The following is a 17,598-nucleotide window of genomic DNA, read 5'->3' as shown; positions in this document are numbered from 1 at the left end:
ATGCTAAGGCTGTTAAAACATAAGCTTAAAAAAGTCTCCTCTCACAGCTTTTGACTAAGTGTAACTTCACTGGCATACTGCCTGATTTACACCAGCATGAGGGAAGACCAGCCTTTCACGCAGCTCAGCACAAGATAAAGACAGTGATGCTTAAATGTTTCAAAACCAGTGCTGCATGTGTTAAATGCATCACAACAAGCCTGTTTAAAAATAGCTCATGGGAAAGGCAAATGCATGCCTTTATGCGGAATTTGGGCTGTAAGCTGTGTGTCTATCACTATAGTCTTCTGGTTTCTATTTTTCCCCTACTGTTGTTTTGCTGTGGCAGAGCTTCAAACTACATTGTGCTGATAACAAAGATGGAGGCTCTCTTTTGCAGCTAGCAAAGCTCACAAGATGCTGAAATGCTTGAACTCCACAACATCAAGGACTGCAGCTTAGATCTCGCCACAAGGGAGTAGATGGTATACAAGGTTTCCTTGCCAGTACTATGCAGGAAACATGGCTGATTTCTGCATCCTTCAAAATCCTGCAGAAGATGGTAACAGCCTTAATCTTGGGAACAAGCTGTACAATAATAATAAAACAGACAATATCGATTAACTTACTTGTAATCTTCTATTCTCCATTTGTGTGTAAGCAAGCTGAATGGTATTAGATTATAGCAGCATGCTTCGGAACAGGCAGGTAATTTTAGAATTAGTATTATTTGTATTACCAGAGCACCAAATAAAAAAAGAGGTGTGATGTATCCACAATTTTTCCATTCATCAGAATAGCAAATAGAGATAGTCAGTATTCATTGATTAAATGCTACAAAGGCTGACTGGGATCAGAGACTGGGGAGAGAATCTGCATTTGAGAAGCTGCTGGGAAATGGGCGGAGTGATGATACAATGAATCTCTCATTCACAGCCAAGGTCAAATGGTGAAAAGGGATTCAGGAAATTGAGGACTGGTTTACACTGAGGTTATGGCAGGAGGGAATCAAAGCAAGAGGCAGTGGCGATGGATTCCCTACACTGGCGTGATGTGGGAGGTGAAATGGGATGGAATGTGGAAGGAATTCCCTGCACATGGGATGGGTGGCAGATGGGAGCAACAGCATCTTAAAGTGGCTGCTGTCATATGAACAATGGACATTTTAAATTAACCTAGCTTCATCCAAGCACAACTGCCAGCTAGCTAGAAATTTAAAAAAAAAAAAAAAACCTCAAGATTTTGCTTTTGCATGACCAGGGGCGTCTCTAGGATTTGTGCCACCCCAAGCAGAGCGGCACGCCAGGGGGAGGCGCTCTGGCGGTCGCCGGTCCCGCAGCTCCGGTGGACCTCCCGCAGACGTGCCTGCGGAGGATCCGCTGGTCCCATGGCTCCGGTGGACCTCCCGCAGACGTGCCTGCGGAGGATCCACTGGTCCCGTGGCTCCGGTGGACCTCCCGCAGACGTGCCTGCGGAGGATCCGCTGGTCCCGCCGCTCCGGTGGACCTCCCGCAGGCATGCCTGCAGGAGGTCCACTGGAGCCTCCCGCGGGATGCCGCCCCAAGCGCGCGCTTGGCGCGCTGTGGTCTGGAGCTGGCCCTGTGCATGACCCATAAACGTTGTCTGAAATGATTTTTTTTAATTAAGAAAAAAGGTTTCTTTTCTGTTTGTTTTTATATTAGAAATAATATAATAATACAGTTTTGTCCTTCCCTGTTTCTGTAGGAGGACTATTTGGAAATGGAAAAACTAGCAGGAATGTGACACAACAAGAAAGTGAAAACTGATTAGCTGAGAGAAGAGATTTCATTTAAAAATCTCTTGATTTTTTCCCCCTTAATACTTATTTTACTCAGACTCTTAACAACTTGCTGAGGGAAAAAATGCTTTTTGTCAAAGACTCAATTGCCCAGTCTCTTAAACTGATGCCTGAGAAAGCTCCCATTCCAGTTACTTCTATGCTTTTGGGGCTGATTCCCTCACCCCCCAGTGTGGGAAGTTTCAATTGTAACTTATTGTCAGACTGTGAGATTTAGCATGGGCATGTCGCTACTGTAAATAGGGTGACCGTCCTCTTTAATAAATGGAAAACATTATGCAGAATCCAGGCCAGCGGTGCAGCGTGGGTAAGGAATCCCAGCCATTGACATACAAAACCAGTCACATATTTCAGAGTCCTCGACTCTATGAGCAAACTCTGCAAATAAAGACTTAAAGATGTCCCTGGTCACAGGTTGTAAAGGCCTCCACACATCCCTCATCATAATGTCTCTGCTCAGCCTACAGCAACAGATGAGCAGGATGGGACAGTGAAGAGTTAAGGTTGTTTGGTAACCTTATTTGTGCATTTTCCTACTTTAGTATTTGGGTTTATTTTTTAATGTGCAGACTGAAATGTGTTTTGAGAAAACTACAATGTACACTAATGGGATTTTTCCCCCTTAACTAAGTGACACACAGCAAGAGGGAAGCAGGAAAAACAAGGATGAGAAAGAAAAACAAGGAAAGGATTAAAAAATGACATTCCCGTTCCCAGCACTAGACCTTACACAAAACCACATCTTAAATAGATGTTATAGGACTCCAGCCAGACTGCACTCAGCAAAGCTAATGGACTCAGCAGCCTGCTAGCGATGCAATCATTATTTAGCCTCCTTATCATATTTCCTGGGGACGTACAAAAATTGTCTTAATCTTGGATCTAGTTTCTGTGCACATATCATAGAGGTGGTTATTGCCCCCATTAATTCTGCCTTCTTGGGCTTGCCACTGAAGGCTCTACATCTTCATACCTCTAAAATGCAAATTCACAACCATCATATTATTGTATACCAGAGAGAGCGCACCAGCTGGCAAAGCTAATCCCTGTGACAGCCAGCAGGAAGCAGCGTTGTGGTGAGTAGACTCTGTCACACAGGGGCTACATGATCATCTACACAACAAGAACAAAACTTTATTCAAAATATAAACTATTATTTGCATATGTTGTTATGGCTTTCTGGGAGTCAAGATCTTCCGCCTCATGATGAAAGGCAGGATAGATCAGTGGGGAAAGCAGATAAAGTCAAGAGAACTGAGTTGTGTTCCTAGCCTTGCTACTAACTGCTTTACTCTGAGCAAGTCACTCAGGGTATGCCCACTCTACGGGAACTGCAGCAATACAGCAACAGCTACGCTGACAGAAGAATTCTTCGGTCAACCTAGCCGCACCTACACCAGGGACTAGGTCACCTTAATTACAGCACTCGGGGATGTGAATGTTAGCTAGATCACTCTAAATTTTAAGTGTAGACTAGGGCTCAGTCAACCTCTCTGTGCCTGAGCTGCTTCACCTGTAAAATGGGGATAAGAAGTTACTCACTTGGGTTAAATGCTATAAGTATAAACCATTACAACTAATAATATATGTCCCATCCTGCTCATCTGAAGGCTTTGTATGTGTCAACATATTAAACACACTGAGTAATCCCCTGTTCCTATTTAGCAGAGTATTTAAACTTGTGCCACACTTTTCTGAAACAAACTTATTTGTAGATATGGCAGTTAGCTTAAAACTGTTCTTAGCACTAAAGACAGATTAAATGAAACACAATGTCCTTTGACATGTACTATTATTAAGCTATTAAAATAATGGTCCTTGGAGTTCTCCCCTAAAACCCATCTACTGTACTTATTTCAATCCATCTGAACAGAAGAAATCCAGCTTTTACCTATTCACTAACCAAATTAGTATCATGTTTCAAGTTACATGCAGCAAGACAAAACAGATCCTATTTAACCATCATTTTAATTGACACCACCACCCCATGCAGTTTTACAAAAGCAGTTATCCATTTCCTTTTGACCAAGTAGTTTACCTCAGTGAGGAGCTAGGCAATTGCTGAGAAAAACAAAATAAAAAATAATGGCCTCTCCTTATTACATTACTTGTATCTAAAAACAGTTTATAAACAGATTTAAAGGTTGAAGTAACAGGTACACCAATTTGCTACTGATCCTTTCTGGATAGTCATAGCTTTTACATCAACACATTTATATTAATTTGTATTTAGAGGGAAAAAATATGAATTAAGCGATACCCATAATCAAGAATCCACCTGATGAAGCATTTTATTAGAAGAAAAGTATGTTTAGTCTTTCAGCATAAAATGGGAATTTAACTTCAAAGGCTACCACTGCAAAAGCAAGATAAACAAAAGAAATCCTGTTCTAATTTATTTGGTGCCACAACCATAAATGGGTCATATTATCCAGTGGTGCAAATTGGCATAGGTGCATTGAAGTCTATGAAGCTATGCCAATTTACACCAGCTGAGGACTGGGACTAGATCATGTTTTAAAACTCTCTGTTTAAAATTGCTATGATGATTTTTAGGTACACAGCACACAAAACATTACTTCCAACCATCCTCATAAAACCAAAGGAATAGGACAGGAAAAATGAGGGAGGAGAGAGGAGTTATAAATATAAAGATAACCGTGGTCACGGTAAACAATACCGTTGAAGGTAAAAAGAGTAGCAGAAACATTTCCTGATTAGTTTATAATCCCTAACTGCTACAAGTGTTACAGTAAAGATATCATGATTTGATCTTGTCCCATTGGGTATTTGTGCTCTGATACCACTCAACTTTTATGGATCCTGCCGACAGCAGGTGATTGTGCCTTTGATAAGGTTGTCCTCCCTTGACTTCCATCTCAGTCCATCCCGCTACATTTCTAATAGCACTTTAAAATACTGTGAAGTCAATGGAAGTTTTGCTTGAGTTGAGGCATACAAGATCATGAGTGCAAACAAATTCAATGTACCACCATATAGAGAACTAATGGAAAGAATGGAGAGCAACTATTCGGGTCATAGCTGCTGAAATCTATGAGAAAGTGTGCTAAGACATTCTGAACAAGCATTAAGAGGTGGAGAAGGACTGATGGAAACCATCCTAGAAGTTAATTCCCATTACCGAGTCCTGTGTCAGGAAGACACATATTGCTGTTGTGAGGACATCATGGATACACAAAGGTGCACAATTCACAAACTGTGTAACAAAAAATAAGAGCTATAGGGGAACCAGAACTGCTGTTTTGCAGGAAATTTGTTTTAGGTCTCCATTAGAATGAAAACAAAGAATTTCAATATTCCTGCAAAATGAAATTTTAAAAAAATTTTGACTTAAAAACATTTAATTTCTATAAAACTGATTTTTTTTAATTGATTTGACTTTTAAACTTGAAATTATAATATAATACAAATTACATAGAATATTCTAACATGATCAAAATGTTTCATTTCAATTTCTTTTAAACAAGTTTTTCCAAAAATATTCCGTTGGAAATTTTTTTAATCAGCTATATTAAAAATCCCAGCTTTCTAGTGAATTCAGCATGTGGCTTTCCAGGTCAGTCAGGAGGATTGTCACAACATTCACATTTATTTATTCTAAGATCATGCATTTCCATTGTTTGCTATTTAAAAAAAAATTACCTTGTGTTTAAATTTGTTGGAATTCTTGTTCTCTTTCTTGTTTAGATCAATAAAATAGTGAGTAATACGGTCCTTGGATTTAGAATCCATGTCCCATGAAATCTTGAAAGAATCACATGTGATGTTACTTATTTTGATGTTGTGTGGGACTGGAAGTTCTTCCATTTCTGCAATCCCACTATCTTGTGATTTATTCCCTGTGTAAAAATAAACATTGACTGCATTAGACAAATATGCACCAGAGTATGACTGTTTCAACTTTCAGCATTGGCCCCTTCCAACCATTCTTTTACAAAAATACATACACACAGCTTAGGAGCAACACTAACACCCAATTCTGTAAGTCATACTCGGTGGGGAACACCTGCTCACATGAGCTATTGCCTTGAAGTCAGTGAAAATACTCACATAAGTAAATGCTCATCAACATGAGTAAGGGCTCCACAATCTAGATCATAGTAAATTAGACAACAAAGATGTTGTGCCTCTACATATATGGTTCCACAGAGATATATGAAGTATTTGGTGGCTAATAGTGAAAAGTTAACTGGACCAGAAATGACTTAATTTCATAGTGCAGTTACTGACTGTCAAAGGCAGTGGTTCTCAGACTTTTGTACTGGTGACCCCTTTCACATAGCAAGCCTCTGAGTGCGACTCCCCCCTTATAAATTAAAAACACTTATTATATTTAACACCATTATAATGCTGGAGGCAAAGCAGGGTTTAGGGTGGAGGGTGACAGCTCACGACCCCCCCATATAATAACCTTGCAACCCCCTGAGGGATCCCGACCCCCAGTTTGAGAACCCCTGGTCAAATGTAAGAAATATAATTAGAAATGGAATTCGTCCTAGCGATTCTCAAACATCAAGTATAAAACAATGCTTTCAACATTTACAAGAGGCATGAAAATATAAAATCTGATACTGTTGTATTTGCAACAAGCATCAAATATTGACATTGTGATAGTCTCAGTTTGTCCCTTGGTTCTATCTGCAATGTTTATATACCTGAACTTCACTGCAGTTTCATCAGGAAGCTTCTTCTAACTTCTACAAATGCACAAGAGAGAGAGAGAGAGAGAGAGAACTAATTGTCCACTGACCCCACAAGCAACACTTGAACTAAAATTAGGTGTTTCCCTAAATGCCTGCCTAGTGAGTGCTTCCCTGCAGTGGCGCTGCCAGCAAGTGTTAAGGGATGAGGTGATCTTTGCCAGACTCAGACTGCATAAGAGTGTAGAGGGATGCAAATCAACAACAGAAAAGAACAAGAGAAAAACAGAGACAAGGACATGGCACAGAGAGCTAAAAAGCAGTGAAGATAGATGGATAGTATGATGAGATGGAAAAGAGAGAGGATAAGAAACAAGTAGATAAAGATGGGGAGGAAGACAGAGAGATGAGGAAAAAAAGGAGTGTGGGGGAATTACCACTGACTACTACACTGGGGTTAGCGGTAGTGGTACTAATTAAGGGAGGTTGGTGGGAAGGCAAAAGCCCTCCCCATCCCCCACCAAGGTTTTTCCACTTGCAGAAAGTTCCATAGGATCCAGCGCTTAGGAGATGGTGCAGAGGGGCATGGCCGGACCATTTTAAGCTGTGGTCCCAAACTGTATCAATACGACTGCCGCTGGAGCATCGCGCCGGTTGCCTGATAACACCACCACTGAAATTTGACCAGATGCCCTTCCATCTAGACAGAATACATGACTTTGGCCACCAGGATCTAAATTTACAGGTGTGTATGTAACACCAACAGACTCCATTCGCCAGCGGGTGGGATTGAACCTGGGATCTCTGGAGCTTAAAGCATGAGCCTCTACCACATGAGCTAGAAGCCAACTGGCTGTTAATCAGCCTCTTTTAACTCTCTCTAAGTGGTCTCAGTACCACTAGATGGGACAACACAACACTACACCCAGAAGGTGTGTGGGTTACATACTTCCCCTAGCTGAGGAACCTCATCCCAAGCTTTAGAGTTTTCCCAGTTGAAATCCCAGACGAGCCCCTGCTTGTAACAGACCCTGGTTGCCTGGATCAAACCTGGGACCGCTGGAGCTGAATGCATGAGTCTCTACCACATGAGCTAAGGCTGTAGAGCAGGGGTTGGCAACCTATGGCACGCGTGCCGAAGGCGGCACGCGAGCTGATTTTCAGTGGCACTCACACTGCCTGGGTCCTGGCCACTGCTCCGGGTGGGCTCTGCATTTTAATTTAATTTAATTTTAAATGAAGCTTCTTAAACATTTTAAAAACCTTATTTACTTTACATAAAACAATTGTGTAGTTATATATTATAAACTTATAGAAAGAGACCTTCTAAAAACATTAAAATGTATTACTTGCAAGCGAAACCTTAAATTAGAGTGAATAAATGAAGACTTGGCACACCACTTCTGAAAGGTTGCCGACCTCTGCTGTAGAGCCTACTCAATTAACTCTGTCTCTTTAAATGGTGTCAGTGCCACTATATGGGACACAACACCACACCCAGAAGGTGTGTGGGTTACATGTACACCACGTTTGTGCAGTAAAGCAGAGGCTGTTTTATGTGTGCAAATTCTATATTTGTGCTTATGCATCAGTACTATGTATTTACTGTTGGTCCCAGACAACCTGATCACAGGCTTTTGAAAATTTGTGTCTGATTGTTCATATTAGTAAAATGATAAGAAGTTCATTAGGAATTAAAAATACAAATGTGATATGAGCAGAATTTAGGAATCTAAGATGGAATATGACAACGTCTGCTTTAAGCGACAAAGAGTCCTGTATCAGAGGGGTAGCCACTTCGTATTCACCCATGAAAGCTTATGCTCCAATACATCTGTTAGTCCAGGGGTGGGCAAACTTTTTGGGCCAAGGGCCACATCTGGGTGGGGAAATTGTATGCAGGGCCGGGGCGGGGGTTGGGGTGCAAGAGGGAGTATGGGATGTGGGAGGGGGTGTGGTGTGCAGGAAGGGGCTCAGGGCAAGGGATTGGGGCAGAGGAGGGGTGCAGGGCATATGAGGGAGCTCGGAAGGGGGTTGGCGTGCAGGAGGGGTGCCGAGTGCGAGAGGGGGCTCAGGGCAGGGGGTAGGGGTGCAGGAGGGGTGGGAGGTGCAGGCAGAGGGCGTAGGACAGGGAGTTGGGGGGCGGGGTGCAGGAGGGGTTCGGGCTCCGGCCCGTGCCACTTACCTAAAGCGGCTCTGGGGTGGCAGCGGTGCGAACCGGGGCCAGGGTAGGCTCCCTGCACACCTGCCCTGACCCCACGCTGCGCCGTTCCGGAAAGCGCTGTGGCCCCTGGGGGAAGGGGGGGTGGAGGGCTCCGCATGCGCTGCCCTTGCCGCGCCTCCAGGTACCTCCTCCAAAGCTCCCATTGGCCATGGTTCCCCGTTCCCAACCAATGGGAGCTGTGGGAGGCAGTGCCTGGCGGCAAGGGCAACACATGGAGCCCTCTGCCCCCCCGCCCCTGGGGGGCTGCAGAGAAGTGGTGCCAGCCGCTTCTGAGACCGGTGTGGGGCCTGCAGCACCACGGGGGACAATCCCACGGGCCGGATCCAAAGCCCTGAGGGGCCGGATCCGGCCCGTGGGCCGTGGTTTGCCCACTCCTGTGTTAGTCTATAAGGTGCCACAGGACTCTTTGTCGTCGTTTTTTACAGATCCAGACTAACAGGGCTACCCCTCTGATACTTAACCTCTGCTTTGTTAGCTGTTTTACTCTGACAAATAAAGTAAACGTAGCAGAAACCTTGACAACCTGTGCAGCATTGAACGTGAAAGCTGAACCTTTATAATTCCAAGTCTGGTAGTTGTTTTTTAGACTGATGTGACTGTAGAAATAGGTGTTTCCAAAAAAGGACAGCATGGGATAAAAAGATTATTTTCCCTCCTCTGAGTAGGGTGACCAGATGTTAAGGGGAAAATATCAGGACCGCCGCAGTGGAGCGGCGTTTTTTTTTTTTTTTTTTTTAAACTACACTTACCTGTCCAGGAGTTCGGCGTCAATTCGGCCGAGAGCCCTTCAGTCACGGACAGTCTTCGGTGGTATTTCAGTGGCAGGTAATAAACCTTGACACCAATTACAGAAGCACCTGCCGATGAAATACCGCCAAAGACCATCCATGACTGAAGGACTCTCCGTCGAATTGCCGCCAAAGACCAGGAAACAAAATATCGGGACAAATGGCGTCCCGACCGTACTCCTCAAAAATCAGGACAGTCCCGATTTTATTGGGATACAAGAAAAAAGGCTGCTTTCCAAAAATAATATTTTTTTTATAAAAATATCTTTTCTACTGAAGTTGCAAACATTCTACTCCCAGTGTCAACATTTGTGTAGTGCAAACTGCTATTTCTTTTCTTAACTCAATATTGAGTTTAATATACCTAAATTAACAACCATGCAGTTGTAAACACAATTAACATCTCCTGCAAACAATACAGCCTTGTTAGAGACTGAAAAAAAATATTCTAAGCCATGACGTTCTACTGTATCATATACTTATTTCACCCCACTCTTTTGCTCATGATGTCTCTGGAGATCTGGTCTTTCCTCCATGCCATTGCATTGCCCCCATCTGAATTGCAAATGTATATTTTATATGTTATTATCTACGTCAGAAAAAAATGAAGAGGCACAGTTTATGAACATGATAATATTTCATGTTTCACTATTGACTCACACTCTTCATTAAGACGAGCCTTCCAGAATAAACACCCCTAAGTATGTAAAACACTTTAGTAACAGGAAAAGGCTATCAAGGCATCAATCAGATCTGGTTGATTTGAATGGCACCTTCCTTCTTTTTTCAGAAATTAAATCCTTCAATTCACTTTTTCTCCAGAAGCAAACCTAGGGTGTCTCTTGAAGTTATATGAGCTAATACTGTCAATTTTCTTTCCTATTTTTCATTTTCTGTTTATTGAATCGCTTTCAATCCATATTGACAGGGCCGGCTCCAGGCACCAGCTTATCAAGCAGGTGCTTGGGGCGGCAACTCCGGAGTGGGGCGGCACTTTCAGGTATTCGGTGGCAATTCAGCGGAGGGTCCCTCACTCCTGCTCGGAGCGAAGGACCTCCCGCTGAATTGCTGCAGATCGCGATCGCGGCTTTTTTTTTGGGGGGGGGGCTGCTTGGGGCGACAAAACCCCTGGAGCCGGCCCTGCATATTGACCCGTCATTTTCTAATATTTACATTAAGATCCTTAGCTATCTAAGTCATCACAAGTACGAATGATTTATCTCAATCAACTGTCAATCCATCTCTTCATTAATTTTAGTAGTTTTTATTAAGACAATTTCAAGTCTCCCCTTTACCAAAGAAAAGAAGGTCAACTAAACTTTTCCCTCATGTTAGATTATCAAGAATTGGTATCATGTTTGACAGTCTATACTTCCTTCACAGCAGTCATTTTTTTTGGTACAGTGGCCAATACCACATATGCAGCATTGCAGTTGAAATCTAAAAGTATTTTGTAGTTCACAAAACTATTACCACCTATGAACTTCATGGCTGTCATGGTGCTTTACACCATGGCCAATCAGAACAACATTGCAACAGTGGGAATAGACTCAGATCCTCTTTTTTAAAAAGTACCAGCCCCTGCCATTTGAACCCAAGTACTAACTCAGACCCCAAATCCTGCAGTTGGATCTGTTCAGATGGATCCTTACATCCACAAAGATCAGATTGCAAGATGAAGGCCTCTGCAATTACCAATATGAGCATGACACACAGTCAAGCAAGTTCTGATCCCATCCACTAGAGGGCAATGGTTAAACAGAATACATTCAATATACATTTCCAATTTGTATTCGAAAACTGTGCTAGTACAAGGTGGTAGTTTTCCCATTTTATTGCAGCTGTGCACTGTGAGAATGATTTCAATGTTTCTTTTACAATATCCACGCCTGCCCCCAAAATATTTTTACTTTTACTTATCTGTAAACTGGATATATTATACCAGATTAGTTAACTGGACATATTCCTTAGTTTGGGTCTTTGCACCCAGAACAATTATTTCATTTTCATAAGACTGACATAAGGTTCAGTGCAGATGAAAGTGAAATGGAAAAGATCTTTTAGGTTAGTTTGTTTATTTTCCTGCCGTTTAGTGAAGGACTGCTTCTTACAATATATTCTCTAATGTTGTTCAATCCAGTTTTAAATCACTCAAGCAATGGGGCTTCAACTATTTAAATTGCAGAACAGTCTCTGAGAGGAACAGACCTCACTGTTGGGAACTTGGAAGTTCTGTTTTCAATATCGTCACCCAAATTGCTTTTACACGTTTGATGAAATTTAGCCCTCTTGAGGGGTAGTATGAGGGGTATGCAAAAGCTAAGTGGGACTCAAGTGGAATATCAGAGGTTCTACAATTGACCGATCACACTTGTAAATTTCCATTTAAAGCTTCCCATTGTCACTTACTCTTGAGAGATTTTTCTATCCAGCATCTAATTTACCCCTTTATTCTCATCTCAGGATGTTACTGATACATGCCCATCCATTCATGCTGAAATCTAGTAGTGAATCAGGCCTGGTCTACACTAGGCGTTTAAATCGGTTTTAGGAGCATAAAACCGATTTAACGCCAAAACCGTCCACACTAGGAGGCACCTTATATCGATTTTAATGGCTCTTTAAACCGGTTTCTGTACTCTTCCCTAACGAGAGGAGTAACGCTAGTATCGGTATTAACATATCGGATTAGGGTTAGTGTGGACGCTGATCGACGGTATTGGCCTCCGGGAGCTATCCCACAGTGCACCAGTGACCGCTCTGGACCGCAATCTGAACTCGGATGCAGTGGTCAGGTAAACAGGAAAAGCCCCGCGAACTTTTGAATATTTCCTGTTTGCCCAGCGTGGAGCTCCGATCAGCACGGGTGGCGATGCAGTCCGAAATCAAAATAAAAAAAAGAGCTCCCGCATGGACCATGCGGATGTGATCGCTGTAAGGGCAGGCAAATCCGTTCTATCCGTTCTATCAGCGCTCCGTTACAGAAGATGAAATTCAGAATCCTTTTTTAAAAATCTCCAGACAGACGCCAGAGCAGGGACTCAGCGCACTGCAGCGTGACAAGCGTAACGGAAAGCCAAAGAATCAAATGGATGCGCATGGACTGGAGGACTGAAGCTATCCCACAGTTCCTGCAGCCTCCTAAAATTATTTGCATTCTTGGCTGAGCTCCAAATGCTTCTAGGGTCAAACACAGTGTCCGCGGGTCAGGGCATAGCTCGGCAATCTACTCACCCACCCCCCACCCACCCCCAGAAGCGAAAGGTAAAACAATCCTCTGACTCTTTTACATGTCACCCTATCTTTACTGAATGCTGCAGATAGACGCGATAGTGCAGCACTCAACACCAACATCCTTGCTCCCCCCCCGTCATGGGCGGCTGATGGTACAATACGATGGAAATCCATCCTCATCATCAGCATAAGCTGATCGTGCAAAAAGATGGAAATCCATCCTCATCATCAGCCTCAGCTGATGGTACAAAAGGACTGGTAACCGTCCTCGTCATCAGCCTATTGGCCCTAATTTTTTCTGGTGGATGGATGGTGCAATATGGCTGGTAACCATCCTCATCATAGCAACAGGGGGCTGAGCTCCATCAGCCCCCACCCTTCATGTGTAAAGAAAAGATTCAGTTGCCCCTGGACTAGCAGTGGGATGCTGGGCTTCTCTCCTACACACTGCTTAATGTCCTGTCTGGACTATCATAGCAGCTGGAGGCTGCCTTCCACTCATTTCTCACTAACAAGTCAGTGTGTCTTATTCCTGCATTCTTTATTAATTCATCACACAAGTGGGGGGACAATGCTACGGTAGCCAAGAAAGGCTGGGGGAAGAACGGAATCAACAGGTGGGGTTGTTACAGGAGCACCCCCTGTGAATAGCATACAGATAATAATTTCTGCGGGCTCTGACACAGAGCAGGTGGTTCTCTAGCACACTTGCCTATATTAGGCAGCACTGATTCTATTTTTTTATACCAAAAAGGAGGGATTGACTCAGGGAGTCATTCCCAATTTTTGCTTTTGCGCCCCTGGCTGATCGGCCAGGGGCACTTATGACAGCAGCCAATGGTACAAAACGATGGAAGGTACAATATGGCTAGTAACCACTCTTGGCTTTTGCGCCCCTGGCTGATTGACCAGGGGCACTAGCAGCAAATGGTACAAAAGGACTGGTAGCCATGATCATCCTCAGTTCCAATTTATGGAAGGGTTTGGATGGTGCAATATGGCTAGTAACCATCTCTGCTGTCATGCAAAAGCAAAAGCATGCTTCTGTGTAGCGCTGCTGAATCGCCTCTGTGAGCGGCATCTAGTACACATACGGTGAGAGTCACAAACGGCAAAAAAAGCTCCATGATTGCCATGCTATGGCATCTGCCAGGGCAATCCAGGGGAAAAAGGCGCGAAATGCTTGTCTGCCGTTGCTTTCCCAGATGAAGGAGTGACTGACGACATTTACCCAGAACCACCCGCGACAATGATTTTTGCCCCATCAGGCACTGGGATCTCAACCCGGAAGTTCCAAGGGGCGGGGGAGGCTGCGGGAACTATGGGATAGCTAGGGAATAGCTACCCACAGTGCAACGCTCCAGAAATCGACGCTAGCCTCGGACCATGGACGCACACCACCGATTTAATGTGTTTAGTGTGGCCGCGCGCACTCGATTTTATAAAATCTGTTTTACAAAACCGGTTTATGCAAATTCGGAATAGTCCCGTAGTGTAGACGTACCCTCACTCAAAGAATAGGTTAACAAAAGGAAATAAACCCTAGGGCAAACAGAAGTTGCAATTGAACCAGTAGATACTTGCTCTGAAGTAGTCCAAAATCCCAGTTAAAAAGAATTTACCACTATGGTTTGGTAGCCAGCTGTTTTCGTATTTGCCTCTCTGTCAGTTCTTTATGGATGACTTGATCTTTCCTTGCTGAAACATCACTTAGATGCAAAAATGAAAATAACCTACATAATGCTGGAATGGAGAACTGTAAATTGAAAATTAAAATGGGGCAGCTTCTGTTTAAAGCTATCCCTTTTATTTTGCATTTTCCTGATGCTCCAACACTGGGAACAGCAACAGGGGAACATGAGAACAATACTTTTGTCACATGTCCTCTGGCTGAAAATTCAAAAGAAAAGACTAATAACCAAATGAACCCAATCTCCAGTATTCCCCTGGAACTAGAGTCTTCCCCTGGAACTAGAGACCAGACATTTCACAAACACCTCTGTTTTCAGAAAGTCTGAGTTTATTTATTTAATAAGTAAACAGTCCAAGGGATTCTTGATCCTTTCATGAGAAGCCAAGGAAGCTACTTATTTGTGTACTGTTCACACTTTGAAGGACTAAAATCTTATGCTCAAAGCCACAGAATAAACACGAAATGCCAGCTTCACTGACATCAGTTGGAGAACCACAAGATTAATGCTTTATGCTCCTATTCACAAGCTTATCTCTCTCTGCCATACCCAGAGTTAAATTTCAACTTAAATTGTCTAATCAATTTTAAAGCAGTTGTGATTGTCACTACTGCAGCTAAACCAAAATGCCGGCAATTGAGTAGATACAAATTATATAAAATATATACTTAACTTAGTGTTTTCATTACCGTATATCCCCAATTCAGAAATTAGCTATGAGTGAAAGAAAGAAAATAGCACTGACGTTTCTGTTGACCATTCAGAGCTTTCACTTGCCACTGTTGGAGACAAATGATAGAACTTGGGAAGTGATAAAACCAAGCTGAAAATACTTGAAAGATGTCTGGGATTGCTTTTGAATTTGTCTCACTACCTGGAAAACAAGCAGCTGAACCATTAGGTCTGAAGTGGTGGAAGAATGAAACAGAAAAATCCTATTGGAACCTCTTGCTGAAAAATGGTGATTGTACATACACAATAACTACATTTTCTGATTTTAATAATATGAGCACCCTTCACTTTTCCCTTAATACTCAAAAGACCGAAGTCCACAGCATGGAGAACTTGCCTACTGATTTTTCATTTAACACACAAAGGCTTTTTAAGTTATCCACAAGGAGACCCTGAAGGCATTCACTTCTAATACATTTTTTAAAATAGACACAGAAGAAATTTTTTACAAAACTGGAAAAAATAAAATAATAGTTACTTTTGGGCTCTGATATTACACTAACAGTCAAATTAAGCCTCTAAAATGAGGCATTAACAATGGAAAGATACTTAACTATCGCATGACTAGCAAGCAAGTCCCTATATAATTTGCATATATATGATATCATTTCCCCACCTCTATTTTGCATATAATTCATCATGTGGACAACACATTAAAAATAAGGGCTCATGCTGGAAGGCTACGCAGCAGACACACTGCAGTGAGACTACTGAGCATTCAGACTCGCTACAGAGTTGATGTGATTTTTATTAGGAATCAAATCATGCTTTCACTCCCATAACTCTATACCTAATGCAAATAGCTTAGCTTGCATGATATCAGCCACCTCTCACAGCAGTAACTGTGCAGTCTGATGCACTGTGTAAATATGAAGAATTATCCATCAGTCAAACAAATTCATGGAAAACAGTACCTGGAAATGATTGAATACAATGAAATAATGAGCACCTATCAACAAGTAACAAACAAAACAAAAAACCCTACAGCAATAATAAGCATGACTGTTTGTATTCTCAAAGCAAAACAAACTTCTGAAACATTCATTCCATTGCAGTGGCACTCTTTAAAGCAGAGGCAATTAAAAGAAGAAATAATCATCACTTAAGATGAAATCCTTCTGTGTGGTGGATTCACAAAATACCATTTGTTGTTTATGGATTGCCATGCAGGAAAAGACCAGTGGATATTTTTTAAAATTATCCTCTGCTTGCCACCTGGACCTAGATGTTGTGGTTCTGGTTCTAGGAGACTGTGGGAGGAATTTTCATATTGATAATTCCCTGGCCCATGATTAGAGTTCAACCCATAGTTAGTTCCATATCTGCATCTAGGATTTTATGTGTATCTACATATGCTAAAAAACTGTAATATCAGAACAGAATTTTCCTGTGAAACACCTCGCCAAATGCAGAGGTAACATAAATAATGGTGACAACTATACATCTCTAAAACAGTACAAATAAAAGTGTAATTTACATACTAGCAAGAGTTGAACCAGGAAAAGCAACCAACAGAAGGGTGTAAGAAAGTGATAAAAGGGCCCTCTGTGTTGTTTTAAACTTTCCTGTTGGCTTTTCCCCCTGCTACAATCCCATCCTCATGCCCTGTCAGTGTGTAGATTACTCCTATTTAACAATATGTAGTGTACATTACAATTTACACCACTTCTGAATCTGGCCCATCATGTGCAGGTCCACTGCCTTATTTGACTTCTTGTTGAAGACATCATTTGCAAGGGATAAGGGCAAGTCATCTGGTTCTGAGGTTTTCCTGCTCAAGGGTAAATCTCTGGTAATTTTTGAGTCCTGGCGTGAGAAACATGGGTGCAAGTTCTTGTGATCTTCCATTAGCAATGTGAGAACAGTATTACATGTTTACTAAGATACAATGCTATTTTAATAGGATCTTGGAAAACATGTCCTTTAGGGAGCCTCAACAAACGACTTGGCATTCTGGATGACTTATTGTTCAATTTGTGACTTTAATGTTACCGTTTAGATGTGGATATACATGTGACCATCCATCAGTCTGGAGTCTGCATCTAAGGTGTCTGCATCAAATCATTTACTCTGTCCAAGGGATGGAATATCTTTTGCATTTAACATAACCTGCATTTTGACAAACTTCAAAACAGTAGACTCTCGATTGGTGCACCCAGTTTCAGTCCGATCACACTCCCTTGCAGAGATCCCCTGGGACCTATGTATTCAGAAAACAGATATCCCTATTTGGAACAGGAAAAAAATCTAGAGAAGCCACTTTCCAAGTTGTGAAAGAGAAACAATGTCATGACTCCTCATCTGTGATCCACTCATGAGGATGGAATTTTGTACATAAAGATTAACTCACATTAATCAAATAGTCAGGTTTGTATGTAGCATATTAAAATGAACAAACAAAAAACCTTAGCCCATAAATAAAACTGGCATTTAGGTGAGGAAATAAAAGCTTGATAGGGCAATCAAACTG

General features: G+C 42.2%; 1 protein-coding gene across 6 annotated transcripts in view; it reads right to left on the bottom strand.

Annotated features, from left to right (window-relative positions):
• Positions 1-17,598, bottom strand: part of PHYHIPL (phytanoyl-CoA 2-hydroxylase interacting protein like) — a 54,892-nt gene that overhangs the window by 9,071 nt on the left and 28,223 nt on the right. For 3 of the 6 annotated variants that reach the window (XM_045023236.1, XM_045023235.1, XM_045023237.1), the window contains exons 2-3: positions 15,934-16,042; positions 5,462-5,660 (exon numbers count right to left, since the gene is read on the bottom strand). In XM_045023236.1, the coding sequence (XP_044879171.1) occupies positions 5,462-5,626 (165 nt within the window). In that variant the 5' untranslated portion in view covers positions 5,627-5,660; positions 15,934-16,042. The remainder of the gene's footprint in view (positions 1-5,461; positions 5,661-15,933; positions 16,043-17,598) is intronic. The other 3 variants (XM_045023234.1, XM_045023238.1, XM_045023239.1) reach the window with 1 other exon arrangement.

Source organism: Mauremys mutica, chromosome 7, assembly GCF_020497125.1.
Source record: "Mauremys mutica isolate MM-2020 ecotype Southern chromosome 7, ASM2049712v1, whole genome shotgun sequence".
NCBI lineage: Eukaryota > Metazoa > Chordata > Testudines > Geoemydidae > Mauremys > Mauremys mutica.
This window is presented reverse-complemented; position numbering and strand designations above follow the sequence as displayed.